Here is a 19244-nt window from a genome sequence, read left to right on the forward strand (position 1 = left end):
CAATAGTGAAAATTATAAACAATAAAGTAGTATTAAAATCAAAATGGCAATGCACACTTGCCGCTAGTTCGTGACATTAGCAATGGCTTGTTTGACACGATGTCACTGCTTTTAGGACTTGGGAACGAACATCTGTCATGTTGACATGACCACCGCTGCTGACAAGTTGATGACATTAACATAACTCTGCTAAGCAGAACTTTCGTCTCCTCCTTCCGCCATCGGTTGTGAGTACAAAAACAATGTTGACACATGCCTATAGGCTCTGCTGTTGCCGGCTCTGTCGCTATTGTTGTGGCTGTAATGGTGGATGAATTGTTTTGAATGTCACAACCCCCCTCAAAATTGTGTCATTATCAGAATTCAGTCCATTTACATTACAGTTACATTACAAGTCTTGATGAGCTGTACAATTTAATTATTTCATCCCCTTTCACTTTAGCACGCGGCTAAATCAACCCGACAGTCGGAAGTCTGTGCTGCGTGCTTCTGGCAATAGAGGATGCCGAGTATGCATTCATGCGGCCTGCACGGAAATGTCTTACCAACACCATATTTAAAAACGTTCTGTACTGTGAAACACAGAGATTCATCGTGCGGCCATAGGCTTAGTCAGCATTGTGAGAATTCATTTGGCAAGGGCTTGAATGTTCTAGATGTTCATTTATATGTAAAAGACCTGCACTCCAGCTCTTAAAGACAATATTATATTGTGTTTACAGCTTGTTTTTACTGCACCCTGGAGGACAAAAAAAAAAACTGAGTTAATTAAGGTTTAACGTTAAAGTACCATCTCACTTAAAAAAATAAAATAAAACAATAATGGTGTACCCAGACTCAGAACGTGTAATAAAATGAAATAATCTAATAATCTAATAAAATAAATATTCTTCTCCTACTGTATGAGATCCAAGTTAAGCGATGACTTTGTTTCAGGGGGACCCGGGCACCTTTTAAATGAGATTCAGTAAGGAATAATCAACTGTGATATAAACTGCAATGTGACATGATAAACAAAAGGCTTGAAGGGGAAAGAACGGGACAGCATATCCAGTAAAATGATTTGAGTAGCCTGTTGCTTTCAGCTTCCTTCATCCATCTGTCCTGTGCGTCTTGGGTTGGCAGTAGCAACCTGGTGCGCACTGTAGAACGCCCATTAAAGTGGTGAACTTTCAACTACCACACACGCTCACACGCACACCCTCCGCTCTCACACCTCCTGAAAGATGTGGTGATTTCTCCACGGCGCATCATCCCCACATTTGTCATTTGAGACCGAGGAGAAACAGACGCAACTTTTGCCTTTCAAGGAAACGCCGCAGGAGAGCGGAGAAGTCTAGCAGCAGATACAGTCAATGCGCATTGGAGGCTGATGGAGCGACTTTGTGTCTCCACTGGTTGGATTGTCCATTAACGCAGGGCGTCTCTCTGGTTTCACAGCTCCTACACATAGCGGGTAATTTTTTGCTTCCAATGAAAACTCGAGGGACCTTCTCTAACATTTGCAGGTAAGTGCTTGAAATGATTACGATTTATCCTAATTCGCTGCATTTTATTATGCGAAATTGCTTCTTTTTTTTTTTTTTTTTTTCTTTTTTTTAATAACAAAGAAACTGTCTCTCTCCAACCTTTTATAAGAACTCACGGGCTGTGATCTCCCTTCAGTCCGTGATTATCTGTCAGAGCGTAATACTCCAATCGAAACCCCCTACAGTTTTACGGAACTGTTTGCTTAAAAAGTTTGGTTTTAAACTCGCTCCAAAATTCAAGTACATTTATACATGTACTTGTAGAGTTTCTGAAATGTTTTTGTATTTTAATTCTTATTTATATTTACCTCTAGGCACAGAGGTTATTTTTTTTTTTTTTAGATGTAATGACATCATCCACACATAATTTTCATCGGAAAATATCATAGAAATGCCACCCGTGCCACCATGATTATACCTGAAGCACTGAGATCATGTAAATTGTTTTGATCATATCTTGTTGCCATGAATCATGACCCTGTGTTAAAGCTGAGATGGGTACTTTTTGTTCCAGGTGAAGATGTGCTTCAGTTTTCAAAGAAAACTCAGCGTGTTCCAATTCTCATCTTCACACAAACAACTCAGTTGAGGAAAGGATCACTGGCATCATACTAAAAAGCATCACCATTTTTCCATCATCACATTTAGAATATTACATAACCAATGATAGTAAAAAATAAATAATTTTACATCATATTTGTATTTTTGCTGTCTTGGCTGTCTCTCTCTCGCTCTCTGTTTCTCTGTCTTTCTCGCTTTATATTGTAATATATTATAACAAATCTGCTCTTATCTGATTAAAAATGCTCTTTTTATTGTAATGGGTTTTCCATAAGTGTTACTTACCTCATATGCATTAAGAGGGATTGAAGTGACTAGTTGAGCAGCAAATTTCAATGCACCGTCATCAGCCTGAGCCTAGTCTGTGACGTTGGCTTGAAGTGACAAGGCCCTAATAAATTGCATAAAGCCCCTTTTTTTTTTATAGATGTAATGACATCATCCACACATAATTTTCATCAGAAAATATCATAGAAATGCCACCCGTGCCACCATGATTATACCTGAAGCACTGAGATCATGTAAATTGTTTTGATCATATCTTGTTGCCATGAATCATGACCCTGTGTTAAAGCTGAGATGGGTACTTTTTGTTCCAGGTGAAGATGTGCTTCAGTTTTCAAAGAAAACTCAGCCTGTTCCAATTCTCATCTTCACACAAACAACTCAGTTGAGGAAAGGATCACTGGCATCATACTAAAAAGCATCACCATTTTTCACCTAATTTGTTGCATCAATTTGTTCTCAAAATCAAGTCTTTTGTTTTGTTTTTTTAACAAAAATAAGAGCATTTGCTAAGACATGGGGGACTCAAACATCAGTCACATGGTAGATGCTTCTACAGAGATGCAGGAAAGGGTGGACCATTATATGGACAGTTATGATATGGACTACGGCATCCCTCCTGATGAGATCCCAGACACCACGCAGGGCCAGGCCTTCTTTGTGGCCACCATCATTATTGGCGTGGTCCTTGTCTGCATCATGCTCGTCTGTGGTTTGGGAAACTTCATATTCATTGCCACACTGACACGCTACAAAAAGCTTCGCAATCTCACCAACCTGCTCATTGCTAATCTGGCCATCTCAGACTTCATTGTGTCAGTAGTGTGCTGCCCATTCCTGGTGGACTACTATGTGGTAAAACAGCTTTCCTGGGATCATGGATTGGTGATGTGCGCCTCTGTGAACTATCTCCGGACTGTGTCACTCTACGTGTCCACAAACGCATTGCTGGCCATTGCAGTTGACCGGTGAGTCAGTTAATCCCCTCGTATCTCTGTGTGTCTGTGTCCCTCTGAGCATGCAAGTGTGTTCAGTTCGATAAGCCACTGCTTCTTTTAAAAAGATCTTTCAGAGATGTCTACAGAGATTTGATTGAACAAAGCTACAGTATTTTATTTGTCAGTATTGTTACTTCTCCTTAGAGATCCTTACAAAACCAGTATAAACATATGTACAGCTGTGATGGGAAATGACACGGCAGCAGAAAATGTCAACTATTGTATAGTCTAAATATATCTATTTACACCATTTATTCTTTCTCTATTGGACATGAGGTCTTTGTTTGACTCAGTTAATACAACATGCTCGACATTCACCATTTTATTGTAAACAAGAGATTAATGTAGAGACATTGATGCAAGTCTTTTTTTATTTATTTTATTGGCAGGTTAGGTAAACCAATGTGTAGATGAAAACAGGCCACATATGTCAACGGTTATGCCCTGCTTTCGTTCACAAATAAGTGGGTAGTTACTGACTGAGAAACAAATCAGGAACAACTGGGCAGTTAAATAAGAGATACAATACATTATAAAAGATGTAATTGTCCCAAAGGAAAATTGTGTTGGACACATGCAGTACATGCTGGTAAAATAGAAAGACCATAGCACATATATACGATACATACACAGGCTGTCAACCATACACATGCACAGACACAACACCTATAACATGTACTGACTGTCATCAACCAATAAACTGTTCATTGTCCATTGTACAACACATAATGTTACAATACATTACATAATACAATTTACAATCTATGTTATTTGAATTGTGTTCAGCCAGTAAGCCTCATCAACAATGGAACATTATAAAATGTACATGTATATGTACACGTCATATAAAGGAGACCTCGACCCCTCCATAGAAATCAGGAAAAAGGAGGGCACACACTGTTATAGGCAATGGGGAAAGTCTGGGAATTGAAATTTATAAGGGTCACATTACAATATATATATATATATATATATATATATATTTTTTTTTTTTTTTTTTTTTTTTTTTAAATTGGCATTGAAAAAAGTGATTTTTGCTTAAATTGCTTTGAAATTGTACATTTTCCACCCTTTTAAATTAAATGCAGCATTATGCAGTTTGCCTCTGGCTAATTTATCGTATTATGGACAGTGGGGACGGCGGAGATCTTAAAGCAGCTGAGTCTGCCTGAGAGAAGAAGCTGGTACTCAGGGTAAAGGACATGGGCAGAGTTTGAACTTAACTACAAAGGAAGTATGGCCGCTGTGAGACTTTGTTGTCAGTGCGTATGTAGGAGTGTAGGTGTTAAAGGTTGAACTGAAATCAATAACCAACAGTCATAGGCTTGAGGATTCACTAAGTGCACCATGGTGTTGACTTCATCATCAGTGCCTCTCTGATGTTTGCATGCAAACCAAATTTAGTTATGGGCCAGCATCCAGCTGTAGTTTGCTCACCATGTGTTTCTACATTCACTACAGAGGTCAGAGCTACAGGTAAAAAATCATGATGCTCTTGCTGACAGGTTTTGTTAGGGACAGATGTGATGTTTACCTTTTTCTATTGTGTTGGCTGGGATGGAGGGACCTCTAGGAAATAGAGACCTGGAAGGTGTCACTTCATCTGCACCCGTTCTTAATAGAAAAGCAGAGATATCAGGTCCTTAGACCATGATAGATTGAGAGTCAATCTCTTGTCTGGCCACATCGCACCATCGAGCACCATGTCGCATCCATCTGAGAAATCCTAATTGTCAAACATTCAACTTACTCAGTATTTAAGTTGTCCCACTTTACTTTATGATTATCTAACTATCTTTTTGTGGATCCAAGTGGTGTATCAAATAAGTAGTCACTCATGATCGTGTGCTATTACTTACGCATTGTGTGCTGCCTAAAGCTGCCTAAAGAATATCGCATTCAAAGATAGTTATCCGAGTTGTTCAATTAATGTTGCAATCTTTGTAGTATAAATTGGCACCATACTGCAAATGAGAATGATCTTGATGTACTGCTTATTAAAATGAAAGATGTTTTTTTTTTTTCTTTCCACAATGCTATTTCAAAACATGGCTTGATGCATGTTTCATTGTTGATTAGCCTGAAATCTGTATGAAAAAACATTCTTCTTGATTCTGTTTTGCATGCAGCAGGTACATACAACAGTATCCTTCGTATTCAGTCCTCCACTGGCACATGTTGAAATACAGGCTACTTCAAACACATTCTACCCACCAGTGATTTGAGCTGGAAGTCATGCTGTTTATATACCAAACAATTTAGTCATAGGGACATTCATGTTCTTAGAACTAAATAACAAATTGATTCTTTGTCAATGGATTTCAACAAATCCCACATGACATAGCAATAAACAAATGTTTACAGTAGCAACGTATCTGCTCTGAGCCTTACATCAAACAGACACAATGACTACCTCGATTTTTTTTTTTTCATCAGGAGCTGGAAGAACAGGAACAGAGCTTTATGAAAATGAATTCTGGTCTTTTACAGATGACGAAAAACTACAGATATTGAATTATGTTACTCCACAGCTGCAGAGTGTGTAAATCATTTTCTAGAATTTATTATTTATTGCTAACATAATTTGCCGTATCAACGGTAATGATGTTGACAACTGGTTTTCACTGCCACAAAGTGCCTGAAAATAATTTGTTGCAGTTTTAAGTTAAACTTAATGCACTTGGTAAGTGTTGATTAAAGATCCCTTTCATGGTTAATAAAAAATGAAATAAACTGTTGGTTCGAGATGGCAAGGGAACCCAGAGTGCTTATCAGCAAATGTTAATAGTGCTCAATATTAACATTATGCTAAGAAGTCCACTTAAAAGAGAGGGATTATGCCGTTAACAAAATTCTGTCTACGGTGAGTAGGTCGAAAAAGCAACACCCATTAATAAAACGTATGTTATGTCATTAAGACGGAAAAAAAGGTATCCAAATTTATTATGTATAGGTCCTGAAATGTGTAAAATGAAACCCAGCCCCGGGCATTTTAATTATTCAGTGCTTAGAGATTCAAGTGTAAAAGGGCACAGGTGCAATCCCTGAGCATGTTTGGTCAATTGGAGTGTGTTTAATAGGCTTTTGTGACATGTCACCCCAGGAAAAAGCACAGCTGTAAACAATGCCATTAATGCTGGATGGATTTGATTTAGCTGCTCTAATTTCAGGGTCCTGGTGTTGTACTCTGTGCTAATTATCACACTGTCCTGGCTTAATGAGATATTAGAATGCCAATATCTGGAATGAATTTCAGCTCCTGCCCTCTGGGAGGCGCTACAGAGCACTGTGCGCCAAGACCACCTGAAACAAGAACAGTTTTTGTCCGCAGCCCGTCACTCTGCTAAACACATAACATCTTCAACATCACTCGATGTTTTGCACTACACCCAACCGCATCAGCACCATTTGCAGCAGGTGCAATTGCACCATTGTTTAGGTGTATATATGTATATATTCATTTCTTAGCTGTATATATGCCTATTTATGTTTCATCTGTGTATTTATGTCTGTCTTTTTTAGATTTTTTTTTTTTTTGCACACTGAGAGAGAAGCTGCAACCGTAGTCAAATTCCTTGTATATGCAAACATACCTGGCCTATAAAGCTGATTCTGAAAAGTCGGGGACCTGTATGCAGCTACCCTTCTCAATTCCTGTCCTGATAGATTATAGAAAAAGAAAGGTGAGGCTGCTAAGAAACAATAGTAAATCTGCAAACTTATCAAACTTAACATGCATTCCTCATCAGCCAAAGCCTGTCCAAATATTGGTCAAATAAAGCTTTAAACACATTAAACTTAGCTTTATTAAATGTCAGGTGTCTGTTATTGTTAGGCACAAGCTTGACTTTTTGTTTTTAACTGAAACTTGGTGAGACCAATTTAACAGTGCACCTGTTCTTATTAAATCAACACCTCACAATTTCAGTTTCATGAATGAAACAAGGGCTCATAAGAAAAGAGGTGGAGTTGCTATTTTATTGAATTATTCTCTCCAATGCAAGCAGATGTCCTTTGATCATTTTACTTCTTTTGAATATGTGGTTCTGAATTCATCTCAAGCTTTATTCCTGAACATGTACAGACCACCTAAATACTGTGCAACCTTCTTTGATGAGTTTACTGAACTGCTGTCTATTATCTATATTGATTTTGACTGTATGGTTATTGTTGGTGATTTTAATATCCATGTTAATAATCCTCAGGACAGAGGGTCTACAGAACTATGTGGTGTCCTTGATAACTATGGTCTGACTCAGCATGTGACAGGGCCCACTCACAACAGAAGGCACACTCTGGACCTAATCATCACCAAATGTCTAAACATTTCCAAGGTTGCTGTGACTGATGTTGCATTCTCCGATCATTTCTGTGTTTTCTTTGAGGGTGCTATCTCCTTGCACACAAATGTCCAAACTGAGGTCGTGACAAAGTGTTACATCTCTAAAAACACCAGTGAATTATTTATTCAGAGGTTCTCATCCACACCAGCCCTCTCTTGCATCTCAGTCAACGAGCTTATAGCTAGCTTAAATTCTAAAGTTAAAAATGTCATTAATGCCACTGCACCCACCAAAGTGAAGGTTGTCTCTGGTAAGCAAAGATCTCCTTGAATAAATGCCACGCTGGTCAGAATAGAGAAAAGAGAGTGTCGAAAAGCTGAACGCAGGTGGCAAAAAACAAATCTCCAGGTTTACTGTGACATCTATAGATAAGAGATACTATGCAGTTATAATTTGGAACTGAGAAATGCAAGGCAGTCCCTCTCCTCTGACATCATTACCAAAAACAATAACAATACACACGTCTTATTTGCTACCATAGACAGGCTAACAAACCCTCCAGTGACAGTAGCTGGTGACCTCCAATCAACCTGGGCTTGCAATCAATCTGCCTCCTTTTTTTACTGAGAAAATTCAGAAAATTAGACAAGTAGTCCATGCCCCCACACCAACCACAGTATATGTTGTCCCCGTCTCTAAATAATATCCACTTAAAAACCATGGCACAATTTCATTCAATCAACCATGGAAGCCTGGAAGACATTATACAACATCTGAAGTCCTCCCCCTGCTGCTTTGATATCCTACCAACACACTTTGTCAAAAATATTTCTAACTGCATGACCGCAGATCTTTTTCAAATTGTAAACACATCCCTTCTCTCAGGTGTCTTCCCACAGGCAGATTGAGCCTAAAAACTGCAGTTGTTAAATCACTCCTAAGGAAGACCAATTTATACACCGCAATAATGAAAAATTATAGGCCAATATCAAACCTCCCATTTTTAATTAAAATAACTGAAAAAGCTGTTTTTCAACATTTGAACAACTTCCTGTCTGTAAATAACTGTTTTGATGTCTTCCAGTCAGGCTTTCGACAGCACCACAGTACTGAAACTGCTCTTCTTAAGGTTTTCAACAACATCCATTAAACACAGACAGTGGCAGAATTTCAGTCTTCGTATTACTGGATTTCAGTGCTGCATTCGACACTGTCAACCATGACATACTATTAGATAGACTAGAAAACTGGGTGGGACTTTCTAGCACAGCCCTAAACTGGTTTGAATCCTACTTGAAGGACCAAGAATACTTTGTGTCTGTAGCTAATTACACATCAGATCGGACTAAAATCAAATGTGGTGTTCCCCAAGGTTCAATTCTGGGGCCTGTTCTGTTCAACATCTGCATGCTTCCACTAGCTCAGATTATGGAAAACAACAAAGGGTGTTATAATAATTATGCAGACGACACACACATTTACGTAACTATATCGCCACGGGACAATTCATTCTTAATTCACCAGAACTGTCAGGCAACAGCACTCAATTGTTAAAGATACATTCATAAGCACTATTATGCCAAATTCATAATATCAACAGTTAAAGACAGAAATAATGATGATGGCAAGAGAAAAAGTGCATGCAAAAACAATAAGAAACAGCAGAGTGCATTATAATGAGAACTAAACAAAACAAAGATGACACCCACATCTCCCACAGGAGAAGTGTGCAGAAGTGGAGCGGTTACACATGGGTGCACACAATATTCTACAAAGAAGTATAGTTCAAGTTTGCTTTATGAGGTGTGTTTATTTATTTTCACCTCGGCCATAACAGTGAGGTTTGATAATGAGAGTTGTGTGTGCCAAAGCAATTATTATGAATTATTGTTCAGTCAATGTGTTAACAACAAGCAACACATTCCTTAGTGCTGAGGAGAATCAGACCTGCAGTCATGCATCTGGGTGCCTGTCAGAATGTGGCAAACAGGTTGGATATTTAAATATTAGTTGTATTTTAAGGTGTACATTAAAAGGTGTACATTATAACGCTGTAACATAAAAAGTAATTAAAATGAAATTGAACCATTTTTTTTCAAACATGTTTTATAGTGTTTGATTAATTTTCCAATTTATTCATGACTGGGAAAGAATGATTTGTTTGAATTGTTAACTTGCACATATAAAGAGCTTTTTATCATTGTTTTGCTCCCTGTGCCTTTCACGTTGTATGGTTTCCTTCCTGTGTCACTGTCAGTTCCCCTATTAATCCCCAGCTGCTGCCGTTTACCTAAATATCTGGTTCCTTTGTCTCCAGCAGACACACCCACCTCACCTGCAGCCAGTTGGTTAATTATCTGGACAAATATACTTCAACTCACAGATTGCCAGAATGTTATTTTGAGCCACGCATTCCTGTCAAGCCTGTTTTGGATTTTAGTTTATCATCTCTTAATTCCCTTGTTTTTTTGTATTTTTTTTGGCAAATAAGCCTTGAAGCAAATAAGCCTTGAAGCAAAGTTTGCTTTTTGTTAGACTTCCAGCCTCTTGTGTTCTGCATTTGAGTCATCTACCTTGCTGAAACAACACATTTATGGTTCTGACACCAAATAACCCACCAACCTATTTTAAGATTGAACTGTTTTGAATTCTAACTTTTATCAGTAATTTTTTTTTGTCAACATTTAGATTGTCTTAGTGCCACTATAGTGTGTATGTGTGTATTAAACAGGTTCCCCTGAAAGTAGGCATTTTCCCACCTCTTAAACATAACTATTAAAAATTAATGAGTTTTTTTCCAGATTCATAAATGTAAACAAGTTTTTACAATCCTAATAAACATAACCTATCGGTGATAGGTCATGCAGTGCTGTGACCCTGTCAATCAATTCATAGAAATCATATTTGTACCACTTTGCTATACATATGGATTACTTGTGTCTTAAGAGACAAAAACCAAAAGAAAATAATCCTGTGCCAACATGAAATATTTAGTTTGCTGAATAATGGAGGATTGTGTTTTGAATGTTAATCTTCCATGAGGGAATGAGAGCCATTTGTATTTATGGATCTCACACATCCCCCAAACTGCTTAATAGCTTGTGTGATTTCATTGGTTTTCAGGTTTATTCTCTGCCTCATTAATGATACAATATGTCTATTTTTTTCAGGTACATGGCCATAGTCTATCCTCTGAGGCCTCGTATGAAATATCAAACTGCTTACTGCCTGATAACAGGAGTCTGGATTGTTCCCATTCTGATATCAATTCCCTCCGCCTACTTTGCTTCTGTGACCATATACCCTCATGGTGGCACCTCCCCGACCACTCACAAAGTATTTTGTGCCCAGATATGGCCTGTGGACCAGCAGGCCTACTACCAGTCCTACTTCCTGTTTGTTTTTGCTCTGGAGTTTGTTGGGCCTGTGATCGTGATGGCAATGTGTTACGCCCGTATTTCCCGCGAGCTCTGGTTCAAAAATGTCCCAGGTTTCCAGACAGAACAGATCAGGAAGAGGTTGCGTTGTCGCCGCAAGACGGTGATGGTCCTGATTGGGATCTTGACGGCGTACATCCTGTGCTGGGCACCATACTATGGCTTCACCATCCTGCGAGACTTCCATCCAACACTCATCTCCCGCCAGAAGAACTCATTGGTGGCCTTCTACATCATTGAGTGCATTGCAATGAGCAATAGCATGATTAATACCTTCTGTTTTGTCAGCGTCAAGAACAACACAGTCAAGTACCTGAAGAAGATTGTACTGCTGCACTGGAGGTCAACGTATGCACCCAGTAAGACTGTGGATGAGATGGATATGAGGACCTGCTCGATGCCTGTAACAGAGGAGATTGAATGCATTCACCTGAGATGAAGAGAAAAGACTGTAATCTAGCACTTATTGAGATTTGGACTGTTGCTATACAAAATATACACAGTTGCCATTGATGATTTTGACATGGAGCATTTCTTATTTCCACATTCTGAAAAGAGTTCAAGCCTTATGAAGTGTAAGTAAATGTAAACAACAGTAATTTGACTGATGGGGCAACATATCACGTACATTTTTTAGTCTGCAGTACGTATAGTATTTCTGTGTTATGACAATGTGATTGTTGTGCGATTCATGCTGTGGCTATAAATTGTGCATTGTAAAATATTGTCGCAACTATCAAAACTATATTAGAGGTAAGATTAAGAGCTGCTAATGCCTTTACTGACCCAACCATAATGTTCATCTTTGTATTTCTTTAATCGGTTTTGTTTAAACTGATATTCAGTGAGATTAAATAACTATCGACACTAACTTGAAATTTTTATTGCTGTTTGTTTTTCATTTTAAAATGGCATTTCACCAAAAATGGGTGACAATACGAAGACATTCCCATGTCTTTTGAATGTATCAAAAATGAAATATTTTTGCTTGATGTTATTTGTCTTTGAAAATTATAATGAATATATTGCATGCTATCTTTGTAGATCAAAACATTTTACGTGTGGTTATAGTAATAAATATTGAGAAACTGAAAACAAAGGCTACTTATATTTATTAAGCTTTTACAATGATGTAAGTTTCTCATAAAATCTGTGTATTTATAAATTATCAGTGGTAAACTCTCAAATACCTTCTCAGCACACAGCATCTCATGATTCATAGACATGCACAAATAAATTATGAAAGGCTAAAGAACAGTATCTTCCATGGCATATTTCAAACATTCAAGGTTTCTGAGAGATTTGTCTGTACTTTGTTTGTGCACTTCATTTGTTCAAACAAAAGGTTGTGGGATTTATTTATTAATCATGGGTAGGAAAACACTACACTGGAATCACAATGCCACAATGAACACTCAACAACAGTCTTTAAAGTGCTCTTCCTGCAACTGTTCGAGAAGGAAAAAAACCAAATATAATATACCTGGATTGTCTGGATCCTTAATAATAATGTAGAAATGCACCACGCATGATACCAAGAAGTGTTCTAAAGTGCAAAGTTGGATAAAGAAAATGAACAGTAAGGTTTTATTGTCAGCCCCTAATGGTCAATATGCAGTTGTTCTTCATGCAGTGACATTCAACTATTTTTCATTTTAAATCTCATTGTTGAACTTGTGTTAACAACCCATCATGAGTTTTACATTTCTCTATGTACCTGTTCCTGAATTAAAGTAGCAATGTCATGACTGCCTCATTTTATCAGAGGATATTTTAGGGAATATGTTATGAGTGGCCGCCAAAATGCATTAAATGTCAAAGAGAGTTTATATGTAAATATCTCAAAGTACAACAAGTTTTAGTATTTTTTTAATTTAGATTTCTCTGGCTTTCAATTTTGGAAGAGGTATTGTTATTCAAAAACCATGATCATGTTGAATGCCAATGAATGCCAAAATGCAAATGAGAATAATTTCTATACAATCATGAATCATCCAGCTGTGATGTTCAGTCTATAAACTGTTTGGATTGAGTGTTAGTCGAGAGAGATTGGTTCTGTCATTCACCAAGATTTCTTTAATAACTGACAGCGGGAAATAATTTTATGACACTGTCAAATTCATGTTTATATAACAACAAATTTTCAACAGTAAATATATTTTTAAGGAAATATAATTAGGACGGTATTTTACTTCCTGTCAACATGAAATTACATTCGGCAATTCACAAAATACAATGATACTGAACATATTGATGTGTTCACTGACAACATTTTGTTTCTCCGCCAAAATATCTGATCTTCCTGTGCCCACTCGTTAGCCCGGCTCCACCCGACTAATGCTCACAGCTTTATTCTTTGCTCTGAAGATAGTTTGGAAAACGTGTTCGCATTGAGGTTTGTTCAGCTACGGATCAGAGACCAGTGGGGGTGGCTAAGTGCTATGATGTTGAAGTCAAACGTCTGTTTCTATTTCCAACAATGGCGGCAGTGATAGAGCTAGATAAGGTGGTACAAGCAATTGTAGCAATGCTAGCAAATATTGATTTATTGAAGCCAAAGCAAAAACGATACACAACGTTATTTATCGAGGGCAAAGACATTGTCGCCTTATTGCCAAAGGGTTTTGCTCATACTTAGGGAAGGTAACTGTTGTTTATAGCTGGCGATTTCTCTTGCACATCATACATCATATGGTAGTCAATGCCAATTGGTTCAAGGTTGCTCCAGTAGTTTAAAAATGTACCTGAGGTCTACCCCCAGTAGAAAGCAATGTCTGCAAAATGTTCCTATGGATCGCACTCACACCCGAATATTCACATAATCAATTTTGGTTTGGTAACTCCAGGCTAGAGTCACGCTGGCAGAGGCTGAAGAATGGTGCCCACTGAGCTTTATGCCTGCGTCACATGGAAGGTTGAGTTCGAAGAGGTATCATCCAGGGTTTTATTTGAGCCAAAACTTCACAATCAGAAGTCCGAAGCCAGATAGGGTTTTGGCACTGTTTCTGTTGTTCAGGCTTTTATCTTTAAATGTAAGCCCCCCCTTTTGTTTTGCACATGGTGAGTCTCAACAGTGGCCTGCTCTGTTGCTGCTGTTGGGTAGGTAAAATGGTGTATACATTTTTTTTGAGCAATTAACAATGACTCACAATCAGATTTTGATCAATTTAGCACGATAACATTTGGAAAGTCTAGAAGGGACACACAATTCAATTATTGCACCCCAGTTCAAGTTAGTGAAGGATGAATTGGAAGTTAGCTGGCTGGACCAACAGAAGACTCTATAGTGCGCATGCTCTGCCCACATAGTGTGTGCAGGAGGCATTCATTCAGTCAGACAGATTTAAAAACTCTGTGATTCTGTCAAATATGGAGAGATTTGTCTGGCAGTTTTTTGGTTTTATCAGCAGCCTATTGTGTGAAGTTGCTGAGGGCTTGAATGTAACTATCGTTCATTTATAAGGCCCATTGTGATTCACATTTAACAAGCTCTAAGCTAATCCCCTGTTGAGGAGGAAAAGAAGTAATAAGATACTGTCATATGAAACACATTAACTATAAATTGCATATGCTGACCTTTTTTTTCTCACAAACCTCATTCCACAGAGTGTCACACTTATTGTCCTACAATAAGATTAGTCATGCTCCTCCTCATTTGCCCGTTAGATTCTTGTTTAGTATGTTGACAGCTTACGAAGATTGTTGCCTCTTATGCTAATTGTCATACAGACTGTTGTGTATTGCTAGGAACTCTGTTTACCTTGCCATTATCAGGGTCCTTGCTTATTGCCCCCATTAGTCTATGTGCTGTCGGCCCTGTGGGTAAAGGCTCAGACAATGCAAGGTTGGGTTTTTGTTTTCACTGTGCCTCCCTTCCCCAGCAAACCTTCCATTAGGTTGGACAAATAAATATTTCTGAACACATTAATATTTCCTCCAACAGACACCTTGTCTGTCCCCAATGGTTTTTTTGTTTGATGAGGTTCAAGTGTTTGCACACCAGCATTATGCCTCAACATGTATTTCACACCTTGCTCAGAAGCCCCATGTTTTCTTTTACTCCTCAGACATTTCTATTGACATTAAAATTAAAGAAAGACATTTTACCATTACCAAGTCCCATTGACATGAAACTAATACAAATATGTACAGACTACAGAATATTAATTATAAAAAAAGGCCACTGGTTCTGCACAGTCCTTTTAATTGAATGAAAGACCACTTGATATACATCAAAGCTCAATGTAAAGACAGAGGTGGTTTCTGTAAACCGGTGAGGTTCAAATAATACCAATAGAGATTTTTTTGACTAAGGTGCACCAATATAAGATTACATACTCAAGTTCATATAAACATTAAACTTATTTCATAAGTGTCATTTTTTTTTTTTTTATCAATAGTCAAAAGATCCAGTGGCAGGGCATACTGTATGAAGGGCAATATTAAATTATGGATGTTAGAGTCTCAGCTAAGTCCCAGAGGTTTTTTGAACTGTTTTTAGAGTTTGTCTCAAAGGTTGTATGCTGTACATGTACATGTAAAGAAATAGAGTAAATCTATTTGAAAATGTCTTGCAGGGACTAAAGCAGTAAACACATTATGCAAATTCATGAAAATGATGGTGGTGATATTTAACTTCATGTTAAAGGAAGATAATTTTACTCGTCAACTGGACTGTTTACATTCTGACCCTTGTGTGTGTGATGTTCATCGGTGGGAGCAGCGATGTATCATTCTCTTGACCGGTCTGCGCAGTTGGTTCAAGTTTTATGTGCCAAAAGGAGAAAATTCAGCAGGGTGACTCTATCCAGAGAACCAAATCTGACATTATCCAAAAGTTCTAACATTCACTCTACCTGTTTTTGTGCTCAGCTTGAATCTCACTTAATGTGTTAACCTATTTCTAACTGAAGGGATATACTCAATGTACTTAGATTTGGCTCCACTCATTTCACAATGAAATAATCCTTTGAAAATAGAGGCAAGGCATCCTTGAGAGATCAACATGTGGGAAAGCCTTGCCAGGAGCCAGTTTCTTCAGCAGACAAATGGCTATTAGATGTCAAACCAAGGCCATTAACCCCACTTCTCTTAGATAGCAGTTTAATGCAATGTTTGTGCTCTACCCTATCCTTACATGGCCCACAGCCATGCAGGCAGAAGACACCCAGTGACAGCAAATCATTGGCTGGTCATGAATAATGATTCTGATTTCAGGCTTAGTTTGTGCTCACCAGAGAACAATTTAATCAATATTGTTCCTTTAAGAGCTTAAATGAGGACCTTTCCATTTGCCGACTGTCCTTTATTATACAGGGCTGCAGGTGTCTCTGAATAGAATTGTGTGATGTGAAAGGTAGATACATGTTTTTATGATAAAGGACAATCCTCCGGTCATTGTTCATAACATTGGTTGTAACTTTGACAGATTTTTTTTGCACTTTTAAATATTACATGTAATTTTTATTTTTTTTAAATATTGGCTGAAACTCAGTCAGCTACCTGCTCAGCAAGGTTTGCATACCTTCAAATTAATAATATGTTCTGTCTCGGCTAAGAATATCAATTAAGTGATGTAAGGCAACTGCAATTATAATGTTTCTTTCTTGTCAGAAAATGGACCCTTCACTGTTTTGTAAGGCTACAACGTGCACAGTCTCTTTAGAACGTATGTCTCCACTTGCCCTCCAATAAAACTTCGATTAAGTATTACTTGGATGGCTGAGAATGTTCACAGACATATTCATGTCTCTGTACTTTTTGCCCACTTTATTGTGCTAAAGATTTAATTTTAGATAAATAATTTTGTCAATTTTTCCCATCAATCTATCCTCAACCCATAAAGTGTGCATGCAGCTTTTGTCATGTGAAAAATATAAGAATGTTACTGAACATCAATCAATGTGGGGTACGGTATGTGTAAGATCCCATCAGTCATTAATCATGTTGTGTTCCTTATTTAATCTTGTAGTACTCACATGTTTTGTCAGTTCCTGCCCTTGTATGTCTCCCGCTCCCTTTATCATGTACACCTGCATCCTATAGCTCACCTGTCCCTGGTCATCAGCCAACCCCATCTAACTACTCCCCTGGTTTCCCTGTTCCCTTGCCAGATTGTCTTTACGTTTCTCATTGCGTTTATTCCTAATGATAGTCAAAATTGTTTATTGACCTAGCTTTCTTCTCTGGCTTTTGTTTTTTTGCTTCCATCATGCCTGGATTTGCTTTTGGTTTTGTATTGATTCCCAGTTATTGGCTACCTTTTTTTTTTTTTTTCAGGAAAGACTTTGCCTTTCAGAACCTCACCTCAAGTCTTTGTCTGTATCTGAGCCTCAGAAATTCCTCAGTGTGTCATTATAACCTTTAAGACAGTGTCACATCCTACGGATCAATATATTGGTTCTGACTTCAGCCCCACCAGGCACAAACTCAAACAGGAACCCATCAATTTCACTGTGTCATCAGTTGTTAATGTGGCTCTCCCTTTGGCCCAGCACAGTGATGACAGCCTGTCAAGGTCCAAATTTTAGCCACTCTGGAGCATTACAGAAGAGGAGGATGAGTAAACAAAACACAACTTGTCGTAATTTCGCAATAACCTGCCAAGACCATCCATCAATAACAATCTCAACAGCTAATATACCATAAATCTTTGTCAAGCACACCTTCCAATTACTGCATGGGTCTGAAGGCTCATTGTTAAACAAGGAGACACTGCGCTGATAGATGGATTACTGATGTTTAGAGAGATATCAAGCCTCAACAGACCAAATTTATGGCATGAAGGAAACAAAAACCAGAGTGCTACCCTATCCTTGGGAAGAAGATGACATTTTACACAGCCAAGAAAACTACATATTGACTTTGCTACTGCTGTTGATGATATAGATCAAACTGTCTTCTGCCACTCTCCATAGAGAACCCGTCAGTATCTGTTGTGACCACCATTTACTTGCTTGCCACATCTTCTTTGCATAGAGTTGATCAGGTTGTTGATTTGGCCTGTGGAATGCTGGTCCACTACTTTTCATTGGCTGTGTAAAGTTGCTGGATATTGGCAGGAATTGGAAAACACGGTCTTCTACGCCAATCTAGATAATCTTAACATGCTCAATGGGTAACAAATCAGTCGAGTATTCAAGTCATGGCCGGCTGTGGCTCAGATGGTGGAGCGGGTTGCCCACTAATCGAAGGTTCGATTTGATCCCCAGTTTCTCCTGTCCTTGGGCAAGACACTGAACCCCAAATTGGTATTTGAATGTACTGCTCCTGATGGTGAGCACCTTGCATGGCAGCTCAATTAGTGTGTGAATGGGTGAACGGAAAACAGTGTAAAGCGCTCTGAGACTGCTAAGGTGATAAGAATACAAGTCCATTTGCCATTCAGCCAAGAACTGGGATGTTTTCAGGTTCAGAGTCTTGCAACATGGATGCACATTATCGTGCTGCTACGTGAGGCAATAATGGGCATCAGAATCGTGTCACCAATATCACCAATGTGCATTCAAACTGCCATCAATCAAATGCACCTGTGTTCATTGCCCACAGTTCATTACTTTCCATCCCATAACCGCTCCTCCAAACAAAACTGCTCTTTTTATAATGGCTCGCTTACATTTCCATCTGCCTGGTCCAGTGTAAAGCAAGATTCATCCATTACAAGAACTCCAAAGTGCCAGATACCATTCAAGATGAGTAATTGCCCATTCAAGCCCATTATGATGATAAACTGCAGGGAGGCCAAGACTCCAGTGTGGACAATAAGCACTCAGATGAGTTTCATCGAGATGTTTTCTGGCAGTTTTTACAGAAATTCTTCATTTGTGAAAATCAACTGTTGTGAAAACGGACGCATTTATTGCCAAACTATCATAAATGACGGTGGAGAAACCTTATGGTCAAAAATGAACATTTACAGGCAACAGTTGTGGTGGTCATTTCTGCAGTTAGTATTGCCAAATGCACAAACTTTCAAAACTTGTGACACCTGTGATGTTGTGTTGCATGATACAACTGCACATTTTAGAGTTGATTTTAATGCAACTAGTCCAAGGCACACCGGTGCAATAATCATGCTGTTTATTCAGCATCTTAATATTCCACACCTGTTAGGTGGATGGATTATCTTGGCAAAGAATAAGTGCAAACTAA

The 19244-nt window shown here is 38.3% G+C and overlaps 1 protein-coding gene across 1 annotated transcript; it reads left to right on the forward strand.

Annotated features, from left to right (window-relative positions):
• The first annotated feature begins 1152 nt into the window (after positions 1-1152).
• On the forward strand, positions 1153-12174 carry prokr1b (prokineticin receptor 1b). Its single transcript, XM_069139931.1, has 3 exons — positions 1153-1508; positions 2690-3343; positions 10827-12174. The coding sequence occupies exons 2-3, from the start codon at positions 2892-2894 to the stop codon at positions 11530-11532; spliced, it is 1158 nt and encodes a 385-aa protein (XP_068996032.1). The 5' UTR covers positions 1153-1508; positions 2690-2891; the 3' UTR covers positions 11533-12174.
• Positions 12175-19244: the final 7070 nt, after the last annotated feature.

This window comes from Embiotoca jacksoni, unplaced genomic scaffold, assembly GCF_022577435.1.
Source record: "Embiotoca jacksoni isolate LCO1_2020_lvr unplaced genomic scaffold, fEmbJac1.0.p SCAF_87, whole genome shotgun sequence".
In the NCBI taxonomy this organism is placed as follows: Eukaryota; Metazoa; Chordata; class Actinopteri; family Embiotocidae; genus Embiotoca; species Embiotoca jacksoni.